The 17,921-nt window shown below is 51.0% G+C and overlaps 1 protein-coding gene across 3 annotated transcripts in view; it reads right to left on the reverse strand.

Annotated features, from left to right (window-relative positions):
- CASZ1 (castor zinc finger 1) overlaps nucleotides 1–17,921 on the reverse strand; it is a 191,428-nt gene that overhangs the window by 42,996 nt on the left and 130,511 nt on the right. For all 3 annotated transcript variants that reach the window (XM_021529833.1, XM_031506617.2, XM_077788100.1), the window contains one exon: nucleotides 15,152–15,311. In XM_021529833.1, coding sequence (XP_021385508.1) covers nucleotides 15,152–15,170 — 19 coding nt within the window. In that variant the 5' untranslated portion in view covers nucleotides 15,171–15,311. The remainder of the gene's footprint in view (nucleotides 1–15,151; nucleotides 15,312–17,921) is intronic.

Raw genomic sequence — 17,921 nt, forward strand, 5'->3', positions numbered from 1 at the left:
AGAGCTGTGTGTATGCGCCGGCACACTCCGTAAACACAGTCCTACATGTACAGGTTAAGAAGTCCCATCTCCCCAAAATACATTCCTGTGCCTTCCCCCACACATTCTTTTTTTCACACATTCCCCAACACAAGGCTGCAGCCCTCGCACATACAGATGGGCACAGGCAGATGCCCATAAAGCTGCAAGTCTTTATTTGCTGGCATCTTCCAATTCATTCCCACTATTTAGGGCACAAAGTGAAGGCTGATCCTATGTCCAACTGGTACCACAGTGGGAATCTCAGGAGGCTGCTGTGAGCTCCAAGTGGAGCCTGGCCAGGACACCCACGGCTCATGCCTGTGGGCTCAGGCCAAGGGCCAGGAGAGCCCCGTTGGCTGCAGGTGCCTGGGACGGAGCCTCCACGTGGAGCCTGCCCGAGGCCAGGGCACTGGGTCAGCATGGAATCACCTCCTCTCTCCCAAACACTGCCTGGTGATTCCCTGTCCATGCTCTCACGATAGGCAGCCCTACTTAACTGGTGAGATCAGCACAGCTCGCAGCTGGAGATAACTGGGAGGCAGACATTCGGCAGCCCAAATCCTCACTGCCCTACCCCTTTCTGCCAGGAAGGCAGATCCCATTATTCTGGTCTGGAGGTGAGCAGCCAAGTGTGTGCACCAGCTGGCAAATGAATATATAAATATTTATTCAAAGGAAAAGAGGAACAGACGTTCCTGAAGCTGCACTTGCCGCGTATGCAGCAATTCAGGGAGCCTGCAACTTGTCTTCCATTCCTGCTCTGCCTCCTTCCATCTCACACAGCCTGGCTTTGCCCCTCTACCTCTCCAGCTTCTGCCCCCCAGCTCCTACCGTGCCCCTTGGCATCTTTCCTTTCCCTTCTTTTGTTTGGGATTTTTTCTCTTCAACATTTTGAGAATATTTTCCTAAAGTTTAAGCTAAAAATAAGGCAAGTTCTGAGAACATGCCACTTCCCTGATCTACAGAACTAACCCTCCCAGAGACCTTCTTGGAATGAGATTTGCTCTGAAATACCAAGGCTCTATATCTCACCTATTCCAATATAGGTGTAAATCAGAACTTCCAGCTTCTTCTGCCAACCTTGCAACCACCTCCCTCCAAGTCTGGACACATTTTATCTTTTCATTCCCTTACTTCCTTGTCTATGGAAAGAGAGGTACATTCCTGTTCCCTTCTTTTAGGCTGCCAAGTCCACAAACAGGAACAGAGAAATGCTGAACATGAGCCTCAGGTTGGAGGAGACCAGAGCACCTGTGTTTCATTCTCTCGGGCAGAGGGAGGGAAGCTGAGCTGCTGGATGAGGGATCCTTGTATCTGCCCAAGGTCGGGACTGCCAGATCCCAGAAGCCAGGCAGAGGCACTCTCCCCCCAGGCTGAGCTCCCCACCCCAAATCACTGTTTAAAGATTCCAGGCTAAATAAACATCCCCCTTCATTTTCTTCTTCTAAATAGAAATGTTTTGATTTCACATCAATCTAAGGAAGCCATTTATAACGTGATCCTGTCACACAGACTTTTCATCTCTGCCCAGGACAAACTCTCCCACAAGCTCTATTTACACTGTGCACTTCCTCTGAAAACAATGCCACCGGGAGTTTACTCCTCTTTCCCCCTCTCCACACCCTTCGAGGAGACACAGGCTCTTCCCCCCCTCTGTACCCATCGCCGTGGCATCTTCATGGCAATCCTGGCTTTGGAGGAAAGGTAGATCTTGCTACAGCCAGGGCTGGTGGACACTGCTCACCTCACCATTCCGCTGCCCTGCCAGCCCAGGCTGCTGCCCCTGCTTCTCCCGCTGCCCGGGGTGCCCGTGTGCTGCCAGCACCTCACATGCAGAGCCCGGCTCTCCCTCCATGCAGCCCTGCAGCAGCACCAGCTCAGCAGCAGCTCCACGGCGCGGTGCTGCACGGCTGGGCACGGCTGAGCGAGGGAGCAAAGGGGCCGCGGGCACACACGGCCTGCAGGAACAAAAGGACCACGGGCCATGCCAGCTAAGGGGCAAACTGCTGCACAGATAATGCGGCTTCGCAGGGAGAGGAGGAGAGAGCCCAGGCCTGGCTTTAGCACAGGGTTAATGAAAACACACCCTGGCAGAGGGGAGGAAGGCTCCCAGCTGGAAAAAGGGCGCATGGGAGCTGGATGAACCAGCTGGCATGGGTGGAGGCTAACAGCAGGAGCTGATGCTGCGGGAAGAGGCAGGGTGCAGGGCAGAGCCCTGCCCCTGGGGCAGGAGGGCCTGTTCTGGGGGGAGAGGGTGCTGGCTGGGGAGGGACAGCCTTGTCACTTCAGAAGGCCGGGTACATCGAACAGATGGAGCTTTCATATTCCTATTGAAGAGTTTTAAGCCCAGCTGAGCAGCTCCGTTCAGGAGGGAGGTCCCACTGCCAGCTTTCCAGGAGCTGCAAGCTCTCATTCGATTAATTATTAACAGCATTATTTGGGGCGGGGAGGGGGAAGAAAGGAGGGCTGACATGCATGCACAGTCCTTTTCTTTTTTAACCACTGTGCTGCAAACTTGACTGGAGAGACTCCAGTCTGCCCAGTAGTCCCAAACAGGGAGGACAGCATGGCTGGCTGGGGTGGGAGGTGAGGATGCTGCACACTGGAGCCTCTTCACACTTGAGCGACAGTCCCTAAAATGGAGCCAAACCTTCACAGGAGAAGGCCAGTGGAGCATTGGGAACATGCTTCTCAGGAGCAGTGCCCTGGCACTGCCCAGCCACATGCTGGGAGGAGACAGGGAAGACAGCCAAATGCTCAGCCCCTACCAGAAAACATTTTCCCTCCAGCATGAAGACCTGTGTATTATCCCAGGCAGGGCCAGGGCAAAGGCAGAACATCCCAGGCATGGCCCACAATGTCTGAGAGTGGATTTAGTGCGTATTCTCCCCTCTTCAGTTTATCAATAAAACATTTTATTGCTTTTAGCCCAGGAAATGACCTTGGATTAGTGGATGCTGTCTGTTCTGGCTGACCTTGGGGAGTTCACAAAGGCTCTTTAACAACGTCCTCTGCCCTGGAAGCATGGATCCTGCCTCTGCGTGTCTGCAAGGAGCTGGGGAAAGCCCTCGGTGCGAGAGTCAGGCGTGACAGGCTCCAGTTCAGCACTGGGCAGGCAGGAGAAGGAGAATCAAAGACGTGGGAGGAGAAACCAAGTGAGCAGCCAGGGTGTCCTTACCCAGGAGCTGCCAGCTTCACTCCCTGCTTTCCCACAGCCAGGAGGGCTCTCCCCACACACCCCATCTATGAACTGGGGAGGAAAGGCTGGGGACTCTGCTCTGGTCCTCACAGCCAGTGCCTGCCCGAGCACATCTGCCTGCAGTCCTCACTGCCTGACTTTCTCCTGCCCACCACACTGGCATTTCCAGGCCCACAAGGGTCTACTTTTCTCCCTATTTGCAGCTCCCGGAGAGCTGAACCCTGGTTCAGCCCTGGCCCAAAGGGACAGAGAGCAGCACCGATTCCCTTCAGCAAGTCCATCTGCTTCCCTTTGCTCGTACTGAGCTGCAGAGTTCAGCTGTGACTTCCTGGTGACAGTGCCAGGCAGGCACTGGGCAGGGAGTGACAGGACGCCCAGAGCAGGGGAAGCCATGGGCTCCAGAGATCCTGCTGCCCTGCACTGGGGCTGCACAGTTGGGCTGCTCCTGTTTCTCACCTGGCCATCTGCCTGCTCCTGTGCTGCTGATGGGGCTTCTCTGGGAGAAGAGCTCACGAACACAGGCAGCCTCTCATTTACCCAAACAGAAAACAGCCACAGCATCTCTGAGCAGCGTGTGTTTTCTGTGCAGGAGTGTAACTCTGAAAGGAGGGAATGGGACAGGAGAAACCAGAAGGAATATTCCTCCTCAGGGGAACAAACACTACAAGTGAAGAGTGGTGAGTGCTGAGTGTAAGTCAGGGCCAGGTCCCTGCATGGCACAGGGCACAAACAGCCCACCCCCTTAGGCCACCCCCTCACTGCCCCCTCCCAATCAACATAAAGCCTCCCTTTTTGGCAGCATCCTCTCCCTGCATCCCCTTTTACTGGCAGAAGATCCCCATCCTCTCCTGCAAACATCTCAGCCCTCCCAGTGCTGCCCACAGAGAGAACCCCTCCTGGCATGGCAGCCAGGCAGGCAGGACCCCCTCCCCAGTGCCTGCCCCAGCCCCCAGGTGCGTCTCCTCCAGTCGCATCCTCCTGAAGAGCAAGCCCTAAAGTGTTAACGGCGATTGGTGAAATGGCACAGCAGATTGCTACAATAAATAATTTACTGATATTTATAAATATTCAAATCAGCAAGCTTCAGAAATTGAAAGGGGGGGACTCAGTTGACGGGGAGGAGGGATGTTTAGGGAGGGGAGGGGGGTCTGACATTAATTCCCAAGCTCTCCAAATTCACTCGAGAACTGTTTCTCATTTCAAACAAATATTAAATCTTTCGGTGTCAAGCCTCCCAAAATAAAATATCAAAGAAAAAGTCTCCACCCCCTTGGTGGCCGGTGCCTTGTCTGCCACAACTCTGGGTGCCCTGGGTGGCCCTGTCCTCTCGAACAGCCACTTACTGGGGCATGGTGGCAGCCTGCACTGGCCAGGGGCAGGCTCTGGCAGGAGCTCACACCCCCACCTGTAATGCAGCCCACCACAGCACCAACCACCACCCGAGACAGGAATCCCCATTATTATTATCTACAAGCCCTTGTCTTCATCTTCCAGGAGGTGTTCTAAATCCCACTGGGAAGAAAGGGCTTCATGCTGGTGCAATGAAGATGGAATCAGAACTCTCGGCTCCACTTAGGAACAGGACTTTGTGACAGAAACAGAACAGGAGGCCAGGCCTTCACTCCTTGCCTCTGGAACAGAATTTGGTTTTGGTGATTCAAGCTGGGGATTAAGAGCCAGAAGTGCTGGCTTCCAGCCTGGTTTCCAACCACAGTGTAGCCGTCAGTCTCCCCAGCTTTCTTGCCTTAAGTTTCCCCACGCAGGGGAGGGGAGTGAGGACAATTACCCAGCAGTGAGCCTTACCCCGTGCTCTGGGGTCTCTGTATCAGCACTCTGTGTCACTGTGCTGGATTGTTACAGAGACTTTTCCACCTCTGAGCATCCTCTGACCCCTCAGATGGCCAAGGGAGATGATCCCATGTTTTCTCCTGGACCACCCCATTGGTAACACAAGGCTCCAGCATGGGGTGAACTTCCCCCAGATGAGTAATGGCTTTTCTAATGCACGGGCAGGCTGTCAACTTCCCTACTCCCAGTGTTTTATGGGTTTAACTGAACGGCTCTGAACTCCCTAGTAAGAAATAAAGTTATCCCTCAGCGTCCCTTCTAAACATTTCACTCAGTGCAAACGGTGTTTAAGAAAAATGAGGACATATTTCTTCTTAAGGATGCAGTATCCCCCTTCAGAGGCCTAATTTATGCCATATATCACTGGCCAGGGAGAGAACGGCAGTGCAGACCTCACACTAGGAGTGAGCTGGCCCCAGCACAGCCGCTCCTGCTGCAATGGTGCAATGGGCTGCAACTCAAAAAGTCCTCCAGAGTCTGCAGAATCCCTGCTGAAGAGCCGAGCTGGCTGGCAGGCAGCAGAGCAGGATGGACACCTTCAAATGTGCTGCCTCCTTAGCTGCTGCCACAAGCACCTCCTCACCTGCCCAGCCCCTGTCCCCTCGGAGCTGAACAGGGACAACCTCCCTGGCCCCCCTGCCTCATCCCCTGGCTCCTCTGACACTCCTCGCTCACCCACCGCTGAGCTGCTCCTCCAGCTCCTCACAGGCATTTGGCACAGCTGCTGGGGAAAGTGGTTCCACTTGGAGCAAGGACAGGGCTAATCCTTCCTCCCAGCTCTTTAGTAACGCACGCCTGAACCTTTTCCTAGGCAGATCTCAAAAATGACTCTAAAGGTGCTTTGATCTTGTCTACCCCCAGCTTCCTCACTGAGAGAGCCACGCAGGGTCTGCTTCTCACCAGTGCCAAGGCAAAGCTCCTCATCTCTGCCCTTGCCTTTGCCTTGCTCTGCACTCATGTGCCCTGGAACCTCCAGAGGACAAGAAAAGAATGCTTTTCTGCATACAAGTAACCCAGGAAGCTTCTACAGTTAACAAAAGTAGCCAAGTGTAAAGAAGAGGGGAAAAAAGGAATTCTGATTTTGCTCCCTGCTCTGCTACTGCTCCTTCTCTTTGGGAAAAGGTCATCATGCAGGGTCCCTTCTGCCCTGGCTCCCTTTATGGATCACCCATTGGGAAAGGATTTCTTGCCCAGCTTAGTGGGCCCAGTGCCTTTGCAATTTTAGGTACTACTGCAAATCAAGTAACAGCAGAGGAAAAGCACTGATAGAAGACAGATTGAAGATCAAAAGTCCCTTGTGTCCTGAAGCAAACTTCCTAGTCCATTTGTCAATGCAGGATCTTTGATAAGACATTTCAGCAGTTTCCTTCCTATGAAAACCTGCTCTCAGTGCTGCAACCCAATGCAGTGAGCAGGGTCCTGGGAGCCTTCTGTCCTCACCATCTTTCTTTCAGATCACATAAAGCCAAGAGGATCAGCTTTTCTGATCTAGTTTCTCTTCCTTGTCTTATTTATTTGTTATTAATTTTTTAGTCCGGTTAAAAGGTTTACTATCCAGAGCAGCATAAGTAGCCTCACTCAGCCTAAGTAACTCTATAAATCAAGCAGAACTGCTAACATTTACATCACAATCCTGCCATCAATCTCCCCACAGGTTGTGAAGAAAACCAAGGGGAAAGAGACATGAAAGGGAGAGTGAAGAGTAATAGCTCATCACCCTCAGGTCCCTGCAGGCTCCCGGTGGCCCTTAGGAAACTCCCTGTGAAGCCAGACACGTTGTCAGGGCGACTAAAGGCAAACACAGTGCCTAACTTCACCTCCCCATCGCCCAGAAGCACGGAGCGCTCTGAGTGCTCGCCAGGAGGACACAGTGGATGCAGAGAGGGAGGGAAGGGCTGGGGGAAGCAGAGGGCTGGGAAAGCCTCTGGAGCAAAGCCTGCTACCTCACGTGGGAGCCAGCTCCCAAGGAATGCAGACGAGGCCAAGGCATGAGCCCCCTGGAACACTGCATGGAGCCCACTCTGAAGACTGAAGCAGTCAAGGCAAGGGGTGCAGGGAAACACGGAGGTGTGATCAAGAGGACACCAGACTTGGCAGCAAATACCTGACACTGGGGAAACAAAAAGGACCAGGGAGAGACAACAGATCTCTTAAACTACAGATTCAGAAGGGAATTGCTCGAAGTTTCATCAGTTCCTCTTGGTGACTGTCTTAAATGAGTGGTTTTACAGAGAACCCGAAACCACCATGACCCAAGTCAGGGCATAGGAGCTCCCTGGTGTCAGGCTGGGCTCATCCCTAACCAAGGGCAGGGGTTAAGTGAGACAGCTCCTAAAATAGGGTCCCTCTGACCCTTTGGTAGTTGGTCGGCAGTTTAAGAGCAATTTGCAATCCCTTTCAGCACTATTAAGCTCAGACCCAACAAAGAATGCAGACTGCTAATTAACTGCAGTGGGAAGTCGGGAGCTAAATAGGAGTTGGGAGCCTGAGTGCTTGTTGCACCACTAAGAAATGCAGGGCCAGAGAAAGTTCATTATTGTGGTCTTTCAAGGTCCTGCAAAGTAAATCAGTGTGTCAGCCCGCAGGAGGTGAGTGAAACCTCAGCAAGGGCTGCATACAAAGAGCAAACCAGAGCATTTCAGCTTTCCAGCTCCTGTTATGTCCTCTCCACAGCCCCTGGCTGCTGCCTAAGCTGTATGTGAGTGGGTAACTGCTCTGGGCTGGCTGTACAAAGGGGGCACTCAGTGCCCTGAGAGGTTTCTGATCCCCAAGCGGGGATGAACTCTTTTGTGAATCCAGAGCAGGTACCCATTACACACCATACTGGGAGCTCAAGGGCTCTTTGAATCCCTGAAGATGTCTGTGACCTGCAAATATTGTGCAGTGTAGTTAGGAAGAATGATCAGGCCAGAGGAGAAAGAGCTCTGGTGTGAAAGCAGTGGGTCATGCCTGAGTTGTTAACTCAGCAGTCCTGTCAGAGCAGCACGGGAGAGCAACCCCACGGCCGGGCCATGTGGGCACTCACCCTGTGCTTCCCAGTGCTCACACCACACTAATTCCATGTCTTGCTTTTTGTTGCTCTTCCTTCTGGTCATTAGGGCTCATCTCCTTATCTCCTATGTCCTTGTGAGCCCATCCATGTGCCAGTGCTATCAGTGACTGCAAACACCCCTCCACGGGAAGGCACACGTGTATAGAAACGTGGCTGTGCAGACACACTACCACATGCAGAGGCACACATGACCCTGCACACAAACACACACAACTGCATGCACATGCTAACGCACACTAGCCTGCGTAGCTGTGACTGCACAGGTGCCACATCTGCACGTACATACATGTACATGCAGGCACAGCACCTGCACCTGGCCCCGCACACGCAGCCAGCACCCCACAGAGCCCACGGCAGCCACATGTGAGGCACCAGGGCAGCCGCTGGCGTGAGCAGAGCACCGCGTGCACTCACACCACGCACACGCTCCGCGCAGCCCGCACGCCAGATGCAGTTTGTTCTGCAGCTCGCAGTGAGAAGACGGTGGACTCCCAGCTGGACCTGCAGCCAGACTCGCAGCAGGGACAGGAACACTCCCCATCCCACCAAAGAGCCCCTCTGTACCCCCAGCCCATCTGCACCTCACGCCTTAAGGCAAACAGAGCACCGGGGAACGTCTCACTGGAGCTGACGTCCCGGCAGAGTGCGTGTGCCGGGCAGGGGATCTCTCCCTCTCCCTCTCTCTCTTCCACTTGCATCTTTTCATGAACTCTATTTCTCTTTCCTTTCTGAAAACAACTGAGCTGTAAATACTGTTTAACCTTCTTCCCCCCTTCCCCCTCCTCTCCGCACTATAAAAACACAAATATGCCATAACTCAGCTGGCTCAGCCGCCGCGCCTCCAACATGCCCTGCTCCAGGCCTCTCAGGAAGGTCATAACAAACGACTTTCCGATTCAGTGCTCCTGAAATAATTTTGTGTATTAAAACCTGAATCTGCACTTTCTGGACCGAAAGCCTCTCTTAATTATGGCAAGCGTCCTTGGGATGGACAGTGATCCTTCACTACAGCACTGCTAACCAACCGGAGAGGCAGTGGCTCTGCTCCCCACCGCCACCTCCTCCCGCTGCCCCCTCCCACCACCACCCAACCCACAGCCCCCCTTGCTCCCTCGCCCCCCCGCCTTCCCTTTGCCCAATCTGTTTTCAAAGTGTGTCTGTCCTTTATTAAATTGTTTTCTTTTCCACATTATCAGTTGCCATGGAGACCTCATCTCTCGGATTATTTGAATTTCATTATATCTATTGATTTGGGAGCATTTCATCTTTTTTATTGTTTTTCTGTCAATTTTCAAAACGAATAACCATCTAATTTGCGTCAGTGCTGATTATGTTTGTCCCTCAATAGAGGTCGGCAGCTGCGTCGGGGAAACAAATCAATGGGAAACCATCATAAACCTCCCCAGTACAATCTCCAGGATATGTGGGTGACATTCCACGCCTGCGAGAAACACTCATCATATCCAAACTTCTTTCTTTCTTTTCTTTTTTCTTCTCCCCTTCTTTTTTTTTTCCTTTTCCCCCTCACAGAAAGCTCTGCTGGTCAGTGGCAGGTACCGTTTAAAATCGTATTTCTTTTACTCACAGACATGTACAATTTTGGGCAGATCACATTTTCAGACAGGGAGGGGACAAGGGTAAGAGAAGTGCGAAGGAATATTTTCTTTTTGTAGGAAAGAATGGAAGAAAAGACTGATGAGGGAAAGAAAAAGAGGAAAAGTAGATGGGGATTGCAAATTGCTTACTATGTTTTTTTTTTAAATAATTTATGCAATTTTAAGCATTTATGTATAAATTTTTTAATAAGCCACCCTGGAGCAAAATAGCCATTAACATCCCAACGTCCTTCTGTCCAATGGGCTCTTGTGCAGGATCAATTTTCGAGAGTACTTTCCTTTTTTTTTATGACATGATAAAATGCTTTTAAAGCAACTTACACAAATATGGAAATTTTTTTCCCCTCCTCTTTTTTTTTGCCTCTCTCTCTTTTTCTTTTTTTTTTTTTTTTATAACAGCCTCTACTTATTCACCAGGGAGAGCAAGTGAGTGAGAGTGTATGTGTGTGTGTGCTGGGGAGGGCAGTTGGCAGAAGGATAGACCCAGCCCTAACTGGAATGGACCTGCCTGTCCTTCTAACAAGGGCATAAACTTTCATTAGCGATGCACACAGTCAAAGGCAATTTAGGGAAACGCGCTGTACAGAAAAGGAAAACCTCAGCGTTTTTACTCGGTGGCTCCTTGGCTCCGTCCAGGGGGCTCTATCCTTGAGCTCTGCTTGTGCTCTGCAACCAAAGTGACCCCACTGGCCACGGGGGAGGCGGGAGGGAGCCAGCAAGGGGCTGGGGCTGCTCTGGGGATGCGTGCGCCCGGCCGCGCCAGCAGCCTGCGCGCCCCGAGCTGGGCCAGGGAAGCCAGTCAATATTAATGTCTCGCTGGAACACACTGGCCCTGCAAGAGGCTCAGAGGTATCTGTTGCTCTGCCCACTGCAGAGCTTTACCCTCCAAGGGGCTAGTCCTCCCCAGAGGTCTCTATTTTGAGCTTCTGCACACTGACAAGGAGCCTGCAGCCTCTTGATGCCCCTCTGGGGCATTAGTTACAAGCCAGCTCTGCCCAGACCAGACAGATATGTCGCTGCTGCTCCTGTTTCCACAGGATATATAGACTAGTTATTTTTGCAGCTGGGACATGTTTGGCCTCACACAGGAACCTGGAAAATACCATTCCTAAAGGGACGGCTCCTGCCACTGGCCCCATGAGCAGGCACAGCTCTGCAGAGGACGGACAACGAGCGCACGGCCGGAGGGAGAACAGCCCCACGTGAGGGCCTTGGTGGGGTCTGAAAGTCATGACCACGAGTTGGAAATGAAACAAAACTACCTCTGCAGCTAGCATTCTCTTAGTCCTTTGGCTTTGAGGTTGAAATTTCTGCACCCTTTATACATGCCCAACAGTGGGAATCCCTGTGCATGTCCCTATTATTTGCTCCAACATGAAGCCCTGACAGTAGTTGCCACACAAGAGCAAATTTCTTTACCTTTTTGTATGACAGAGATAATACAGAGCTATGAATTTAATCCAATTTACAGCAGGTCTGCACGTTACTGGTACCTTTCACACATCCCTGCACTCTCCCAGCCCTGTGCAGCCCCAGTGCAGGCTCAGCCCCTGCAGTGCTGGCTGGCACAGAGCTGGGCATACACTTGCCCTATCTGCCATGTCTGCCATGTTTGTGCATATTTGAACTAAGGCAGAGGGTAAAAAAAAAAAAAAATTCCAGGGGCAGCCAGTGCTCAGCTGGAAAAACACAAAGTGCCGAGAACAGCAAACCAAATCAATAACAATCACAACCCCAGCAGTGGGTGAGGAAAGCATGAACTGTTTTGGCCTGCTCCCTGCATGCTCACCCACTTGGGAAAACACACACTCCCCAGAGGCCCATGATTTCATCCTCTCCTACTCCACCCTACACTCAACCTCACCAAAAATCTTTATGGAGTCCCCCAGGCTCCTGCTCTAGCCAGAACTTAGCAAAGAGGGAGAGAGATCCCTGGGAATGAGGTGGCACCTGAGGAAGGTTCTTTCTCCCAGCAAAGTGCTCCTTACACCCCACACCGTCCTAACCTCTCCTCCCCTCCAAAGTTTTGCCCTTTGTGCCCCACTTCCCATCCCAGTTGCTGGCCTTGGCCTTAGGGCACTCTTCATCTCCCGTCTTCTTTCCTCAAGTTCCCAGCACCATTCCACCCTTCTCCTTCCCAGTATCTCCTGCCAAAGCTCTTGTGCCCCAGTCTGCACCCCCATACCCTCTTTACACCTCTCTGCCCTCATTCCCTGTGGGAACAACCCAGGTCTGGCAGAAAAAGCTGAGCTTCCCAGAGGACCAGCCCTGCCAGGGACTGGTGACCAGCCTGCGGAGGGGAGCACGGAATTCTGTCAAGGAAAACATAGGAGCTCTCCCTTCTCCTGGTCTCACGTCACTTCTCACTCAGACTGTACAGATTTGGGGGATTTCACTGTAGCAGCAGAGGTCAGCAGGAGCTGAAGGTTTTCAGATCATATATATCGCTCTATATGGTCTTGTCTATAGTGAGTGCTAAATATAGCCAAGCCAAACCTGGAGGTGACTTCAGTGCTGTGGTGCGGGGACAGCAGCCACTGCACAGTCACTCTCCACCTCAAAGCAATGCAGATGTCAGAAATCACAGTCCAAAATCAAGGATGCCTGTGAATCCTCTCTTCTCCCACTGCCAAGAGTGTGAGCCAGGCTCTCTCCCTCCCTCAGGTCTGCACAATTCCTCATTTTGAGGAGTCAAAATGAAACATCTTCCTGCTTCAAGGTCCATTTTTTCCACGGGATGTTGGACCCTCCTATGTATGATATGCCAGCATCTGTGTCAGCAGAGCTACTTAAAAACTTAACCAGTGGAAGAAGCTCTGAATAGAAGGGGAAAGTCTCTTGTGTGGGTCAGAATAATTAGACTGAGCTCAAATTGGCTTTAGGCATCTGCTGCTGTGTCTGAGCAAAATCAAGCCATGGTGCTTCCATCAGCATCTCTCTGCTGTTGGCCTCACCCTGCAGAACTGAAGGGATTGCATACTGCCTTGTATAGGGCATCTCTGGGAACAAAACTTGCCTCAACTGAAGCCATAAAGCCTCCTTATCCAGATATCATTAAAGCCAAGAGAAAAGAGGCCAGACAGAGAGATTGAGATGAGCCATTTCCCCAACAAACTTGCTTCCCTTTTTCATTCGCTCCTTTCTTTTTTTTTTTCCCTTTAACTGTCATTAAAATAACAAGTTTCTGTTACAGTCTAAACATTCCCACATTGTATAAAGGGTTATGTTACACTAGAGTCACTGCCGGGCCCAGTGTTTGCACAGAAACCTCACTGCAGGTCCCCCCTCCTGACGAAGTGACTTATTAAAGTTTAAACAGTAATTAACAGAACAATAAAAATAAAGGGATGTTTGGGGAGTCGTAGTGCACACAGGGTTTTTGGCAGTGCCAGCACTTTTCAGTGCCCTGCGCTGGCAGAAAAAACGGCTGCAAAACCAGTGGGAGAGATGCTGGAAGGGAGGAAGGGGCCACAGCGAGGCCAAGGCAGATCCCAGCCCCAGCACGAGGAGTAGAGAGCAGCAGGATGCAAGGAGAGGCTTTGGGGTGCCAAGGGAAAGATGCTGAGGGTGACCTGGCAGGATGCTGACCACACTGAGCACTCACCACCAGCCCTGACCTCCGTGTGCACACCAGAAAGCAGCAAGAAGCTCTGCTGCCTGCTCTCCCATTCTGCTGAGATGGCCTGCACAAGCCCCCAAAAACCTGCCTCTGGGGAATCATGTCCCAGAAGCCACAGCTGGGTTTTGGGCAAGTGGCTCCATTATTTTTTAAGAGTAGTAGAGAGGAAAGAGCAAGCACAGAGCAAACCCCTGAGAAAAATCTTGCAACAGAGAGACCCTCTATGGGAGACTCCAAGAGCAGGCCCTTGCCTGGAACTTTAAAAGCAGACAGATGATGTCTTGTAGGGACTGATGCTGCCCTGGCCCTGCAGATCCAACAGCATGGTGTTAAGTTCTGAGATCATTCACTCCTGAAATGTAGCCAGAGCCAGGATACAGAGGCAACCCCTAGAGCCTTGCCAGAGCCAGAACTTTCCCAACCCATGTGAAGTTGGTGAATTAGAGCTCCCTTTTTCAAGAGAAAACCTGCTTTTTCTCTGTTTTGTTCCCCTTTCCAGTAGCTTGGCTTGCCCAGGATGAGCTCTAGAGAATGTGGGTAGAGTTTAAGCTTAGGTTATCAGCCCTCCCTGTTACCCAATGTGCACCAACTCAGAAAGATCTCATCTAAAGATATTTTTGGTGCCTATTGTAGCTATTCTCAAATGTTTGCCTCAGTAGCTCACAGTGCTAGCTGGCTCCAGCCCTGATGTGTGACTCAGTACACACAGCATTGTGCAGTCCCATGTTTGCTAAATCTCTTCCAGTACAACTGCTCAGTTTGCAAATAAAAAGACAGCTCCGTGAGGGTGTATCTTCTGTGCAGAGGGAACTCAGGGAGTGCTGCCTTGAGCCTCTCCAAAATCTAGGACTTGGCTCCTGGTCTGTCTGGGAAGCAGCGTGGATCTGACCTGACCTGGAGACTGCCCTACTGCCATGAGGACACACATGGAGACATCCATAACCAGCTGTTCCATGAGCCCAGAGCCTCCCTTCCCTCTGCTGGGGTGCAGGAGGAGGAAACCTCAGCAGGCATCGCCAGAAGTCCCAGTATGGCACCAGTACAGGTCACCCAAGAGAGGACACAGACCCAGCGTGCCTGCTCACGCTTTTTGGAGGGTAACTCCCATTGTGAGGTGGGCATGGCAGTGCCAGGTTAATGGTTGGATCTGATGACCTTAAAGGTCTTTTCTGACCTCAACAATTCTATGATGTGGTGAATTTAGCCCAGGCTCCCAAGGTGCTGGTTTATTAAGCCATGAGGAAGCCTGCATCAGCCACGACAGCCCTGCAAACGTGTGTCAGGGTGGAGGGCTGGCATGTTAAAGTTCAGATTTAATGAAACCAAAACCCTGTCAACCTTGGTGATTCTACTGCATTTGGGTGTAAAATGGTAAACTTGCCTGGAGCTCCAGGGAGAACATGAGTTGGAAGCAAGGGGGAAAGGAGATTTTGAGCTGAAGACACATTGTGTTTTAACTTGCTGGGCTTGATCCTTCTCTGACTGATCTTATGCTCATGTCACTCTGCTTGGCTTAGGAGAATCATTTCACAGCTGACACCACATCAGTGACAGAAGGGAACTTATGCCTTTCCACTGCCACACTAAACTGAGAGAAAAAGAAACACCACCCAAATCTGAACCTTTCATGCTATTCACCCATCTATGGGATGTTTCTCAGCTCCTGGCTGTGCTGGAATCAGGGTCTCCAGACTCATTTGCAGTGAGAGTGGCAGTGCTTGAGAGGGGAGAGGTGTTGAGTAAGTACAAGCAGGTGCAAATAGAACAACAGAAGGTGCCCCCAGGTCAGCACTCACGTGCATTTTCCTCGGCCATGTCTGAGGAGACTTGGAATCAGAACAGAGCACAGCTTTGCATGGGGGTCTCAAACATGCTCACAATGCAGAAAGATTGTCCTGTGCACTTCCTTTTCCAACACGTCGTTCAGGATGTCTCTACAGCAATGCCAGTAACTGCCTGTAGGGAATGTTATGTTAGAAGATTATCTAATGCACTCTTAATCATCTGGTCTTGCAATCTACAGTGGGAAATCAGAGCAGCCAGCATGGTATGACCCTTCCTCCAGACACCACTGAATTCAGATACCATTATCAGTGGTAGCCTGGTCCATGTCCCAGAAGTTAAGCTCTCTTTTGGTTAACAGGCCATGAAATTATTTAGACTATTCTTCATGTTACATTCTGTTATATTTGTAATTAACACAGAAGATCAGCAGTGCCACATTCTGTATTTTGCTGAATACAGGGGAGACAGTACTTAGAAGCACTTAGTCTTAACTTAACTCTGTCCTGTTAGGTTTAGGAGAAGCCAACTCTTCAGAGAAGACCTGTCCCACAAGGAAAGGGTTGGGTATTGTCAGAGACCTTAACCCACATATATGCAATACGATATGGGAACCTGCACCCTAAAATCTGGTCTTACCTCCTTTTTTTGGAAGGGACTTTTAAACAAAAGCAAACAGTCTGCCAGCACACTCAGTGTTCAGCGCCATCGTCAATCAGGGAAGCCTAATTATACCCATTATACTGATGAGGAAGCACTGGCACAAAGCTATGCATTCACATGGCTACAGACACAAAGCAAATCAGTGGCAAAGCTGGAATTAAACCCAAGAATCATGGTGATGAGCTCATCACCCACCTCAGCACAGCCCCATGCAGCTGGTCATCACCAGTCCTACCCATGTCCTGCAGGTTACAGAGCTGGTGTGGAGCCCTCCACACACCTGCTCAACAAACAGAAGTTTAAATGCCCATGCTGGCATGGTTTGGGGTGCTCTGGGACACTCAGGGACTGGTCACATCAGCTGGCCCACAAAGACCAGTCAACTCAACTCCCTGTATGAGAGACAAACTGGTGGGCTGCAGACACTCAACAGCCAGAACATCAGGTCTGAGCTACTAAGAGACCCTGTGACCACAGACACCTGGCAGGGATGAATCATCTGTTCCTTCTGAAGCAGCTTAATCAACTCCCCTGCATGTGAATCCTCACAGCAGGTCCAGCCTGAGCCCTCTACATATAAATGATTCCCTGGGACATAAAGCCCAGAGATTTTCCTTGGCACCAGGGCCCAGTACTTGCCCTGCACTCTCCCTGCCAGGTGCTGGGTGCTCTGGTCTAAAAGGCTGCAGAATCCCTCGGGACTGAGAGTCATTACATAAACAACACGGTAGGATCACGGGCTGTAATTGTAAAAGTGCCAGAGGTCTTGGCACCAGACTCTGCCTCAGCAAAGGCCTCTATATGGAGACCCAAACAAAACAAACAAAAGCCCAAACTCTCTCAGTGCTTAATGAATAATAATAAATAGTAAATAATAACCCTAAGAGCCAACCTAGCAAGACAGATGTGAGGCACCAGGGCAGCTCCGAGGAAACACCAGTCCTTTAGCAGTCGCCCTCCTTCCCCAGTTTCAGTATGCTGAGCTCAGGTCACCAGGTTCTTGCAGGGTTAGGTCCAGAGGGAAGCCTGAGATTTCTGCCAGGAATGTGCACACCCCCAGCCACCCAGTCAGATGGGCAGGAATTGCAGCCTTTGTACATCCCTGGACTGGGATGCTCACCTGCTAAGTGAGCACACACCAACTCACGCCCAGCTCCTTCTTGCTGCAGATCTCTCTTTAAGAGCTAAAGGCAAAAAAGAAGCAGATGGAGCTGAGCAAGGGAATCCAGGTAGGTGTGAGTCCGGAGAAGCCTCTCCCAGCATCATCATTACAGTCTGGACTCAGAGTCCCCCACCTGTTCTGTGCAAGCTGAGCTCCCGGCAGGACACCAGGAGAGCTGCTTGGCAGGGACAGGGGCTGAAACAAAGGGCCTAATTTAAGTATTTTTATAACTCAGCGCTTGTGACAGTAGGTTTAGCAGTTGCCAGCCATCTGGAATAAAGAATTACAGCCACCTCCCCTAATCCTATATTGCCTAAACCCTAAAGCTGGTTATGGTGCAAAGATGAGGCAGCAGGTTGGGAGGAGATAGTGATGGGAAGGTGGGGGTGGAGAAGGGACCGCAGGAAAATTGTCAAACTTGTTCCTTTTTCCTGCAAGGTGCTGGGTGGCCCCAGATATGTCAGAAGTATTTTTGCTAAGAATCAAGAGAAGACAGAATGAACAAAAACATGGGAGAGGGGAGACAAGGAGTCCTCCATGACCACACAGTCGCTTGCACCACACACACACACGCACACAGAGGCTTACTGGTCTGCACAGGGCTGTCAGGTAAATTAGATCTGAAAGCTGACAATTTCTGACCATATTTCCTTGATTATTTCAAACAAATGCACACCAGCCGCTGTAAGGAGATTAAAGTGACATAAACGTCCCGAGTGGGAGGAGGGAGGGCAGAGAATTCAGGTCACCCCCATCCGTCCCCCATTTGACAGCCGCTATATCGCTATCCAATCCAATAAAAAAATCCCCCCCTTTTGCTTTAATTAATTTTACAGCTAGCTTGCTTAATTACTTTCAATCAAAATCCTCCTGCCATCGCAAAATTAGAGATGGTTGAGCTCCATTAGCCTAAATTCTTCATTTCCATATAGAAAGAGGCTCCCTGGGCAAAGCCAACA

The sequence above is a fragment of the Lonchura striata genome, chromosome 24, assembly GCF_046129695.1.
Source record: "Lonchura striata isolate bLonStr1 chromosome 24, bLonStr1.mat, whole genome shotgun sequence".
NCBI classification, from domain to species: Eukaryota; Metazoa; Chordata; class Aves; order Passeriformes; family Estrildidae; genus Lonchura; species Lonchura striata.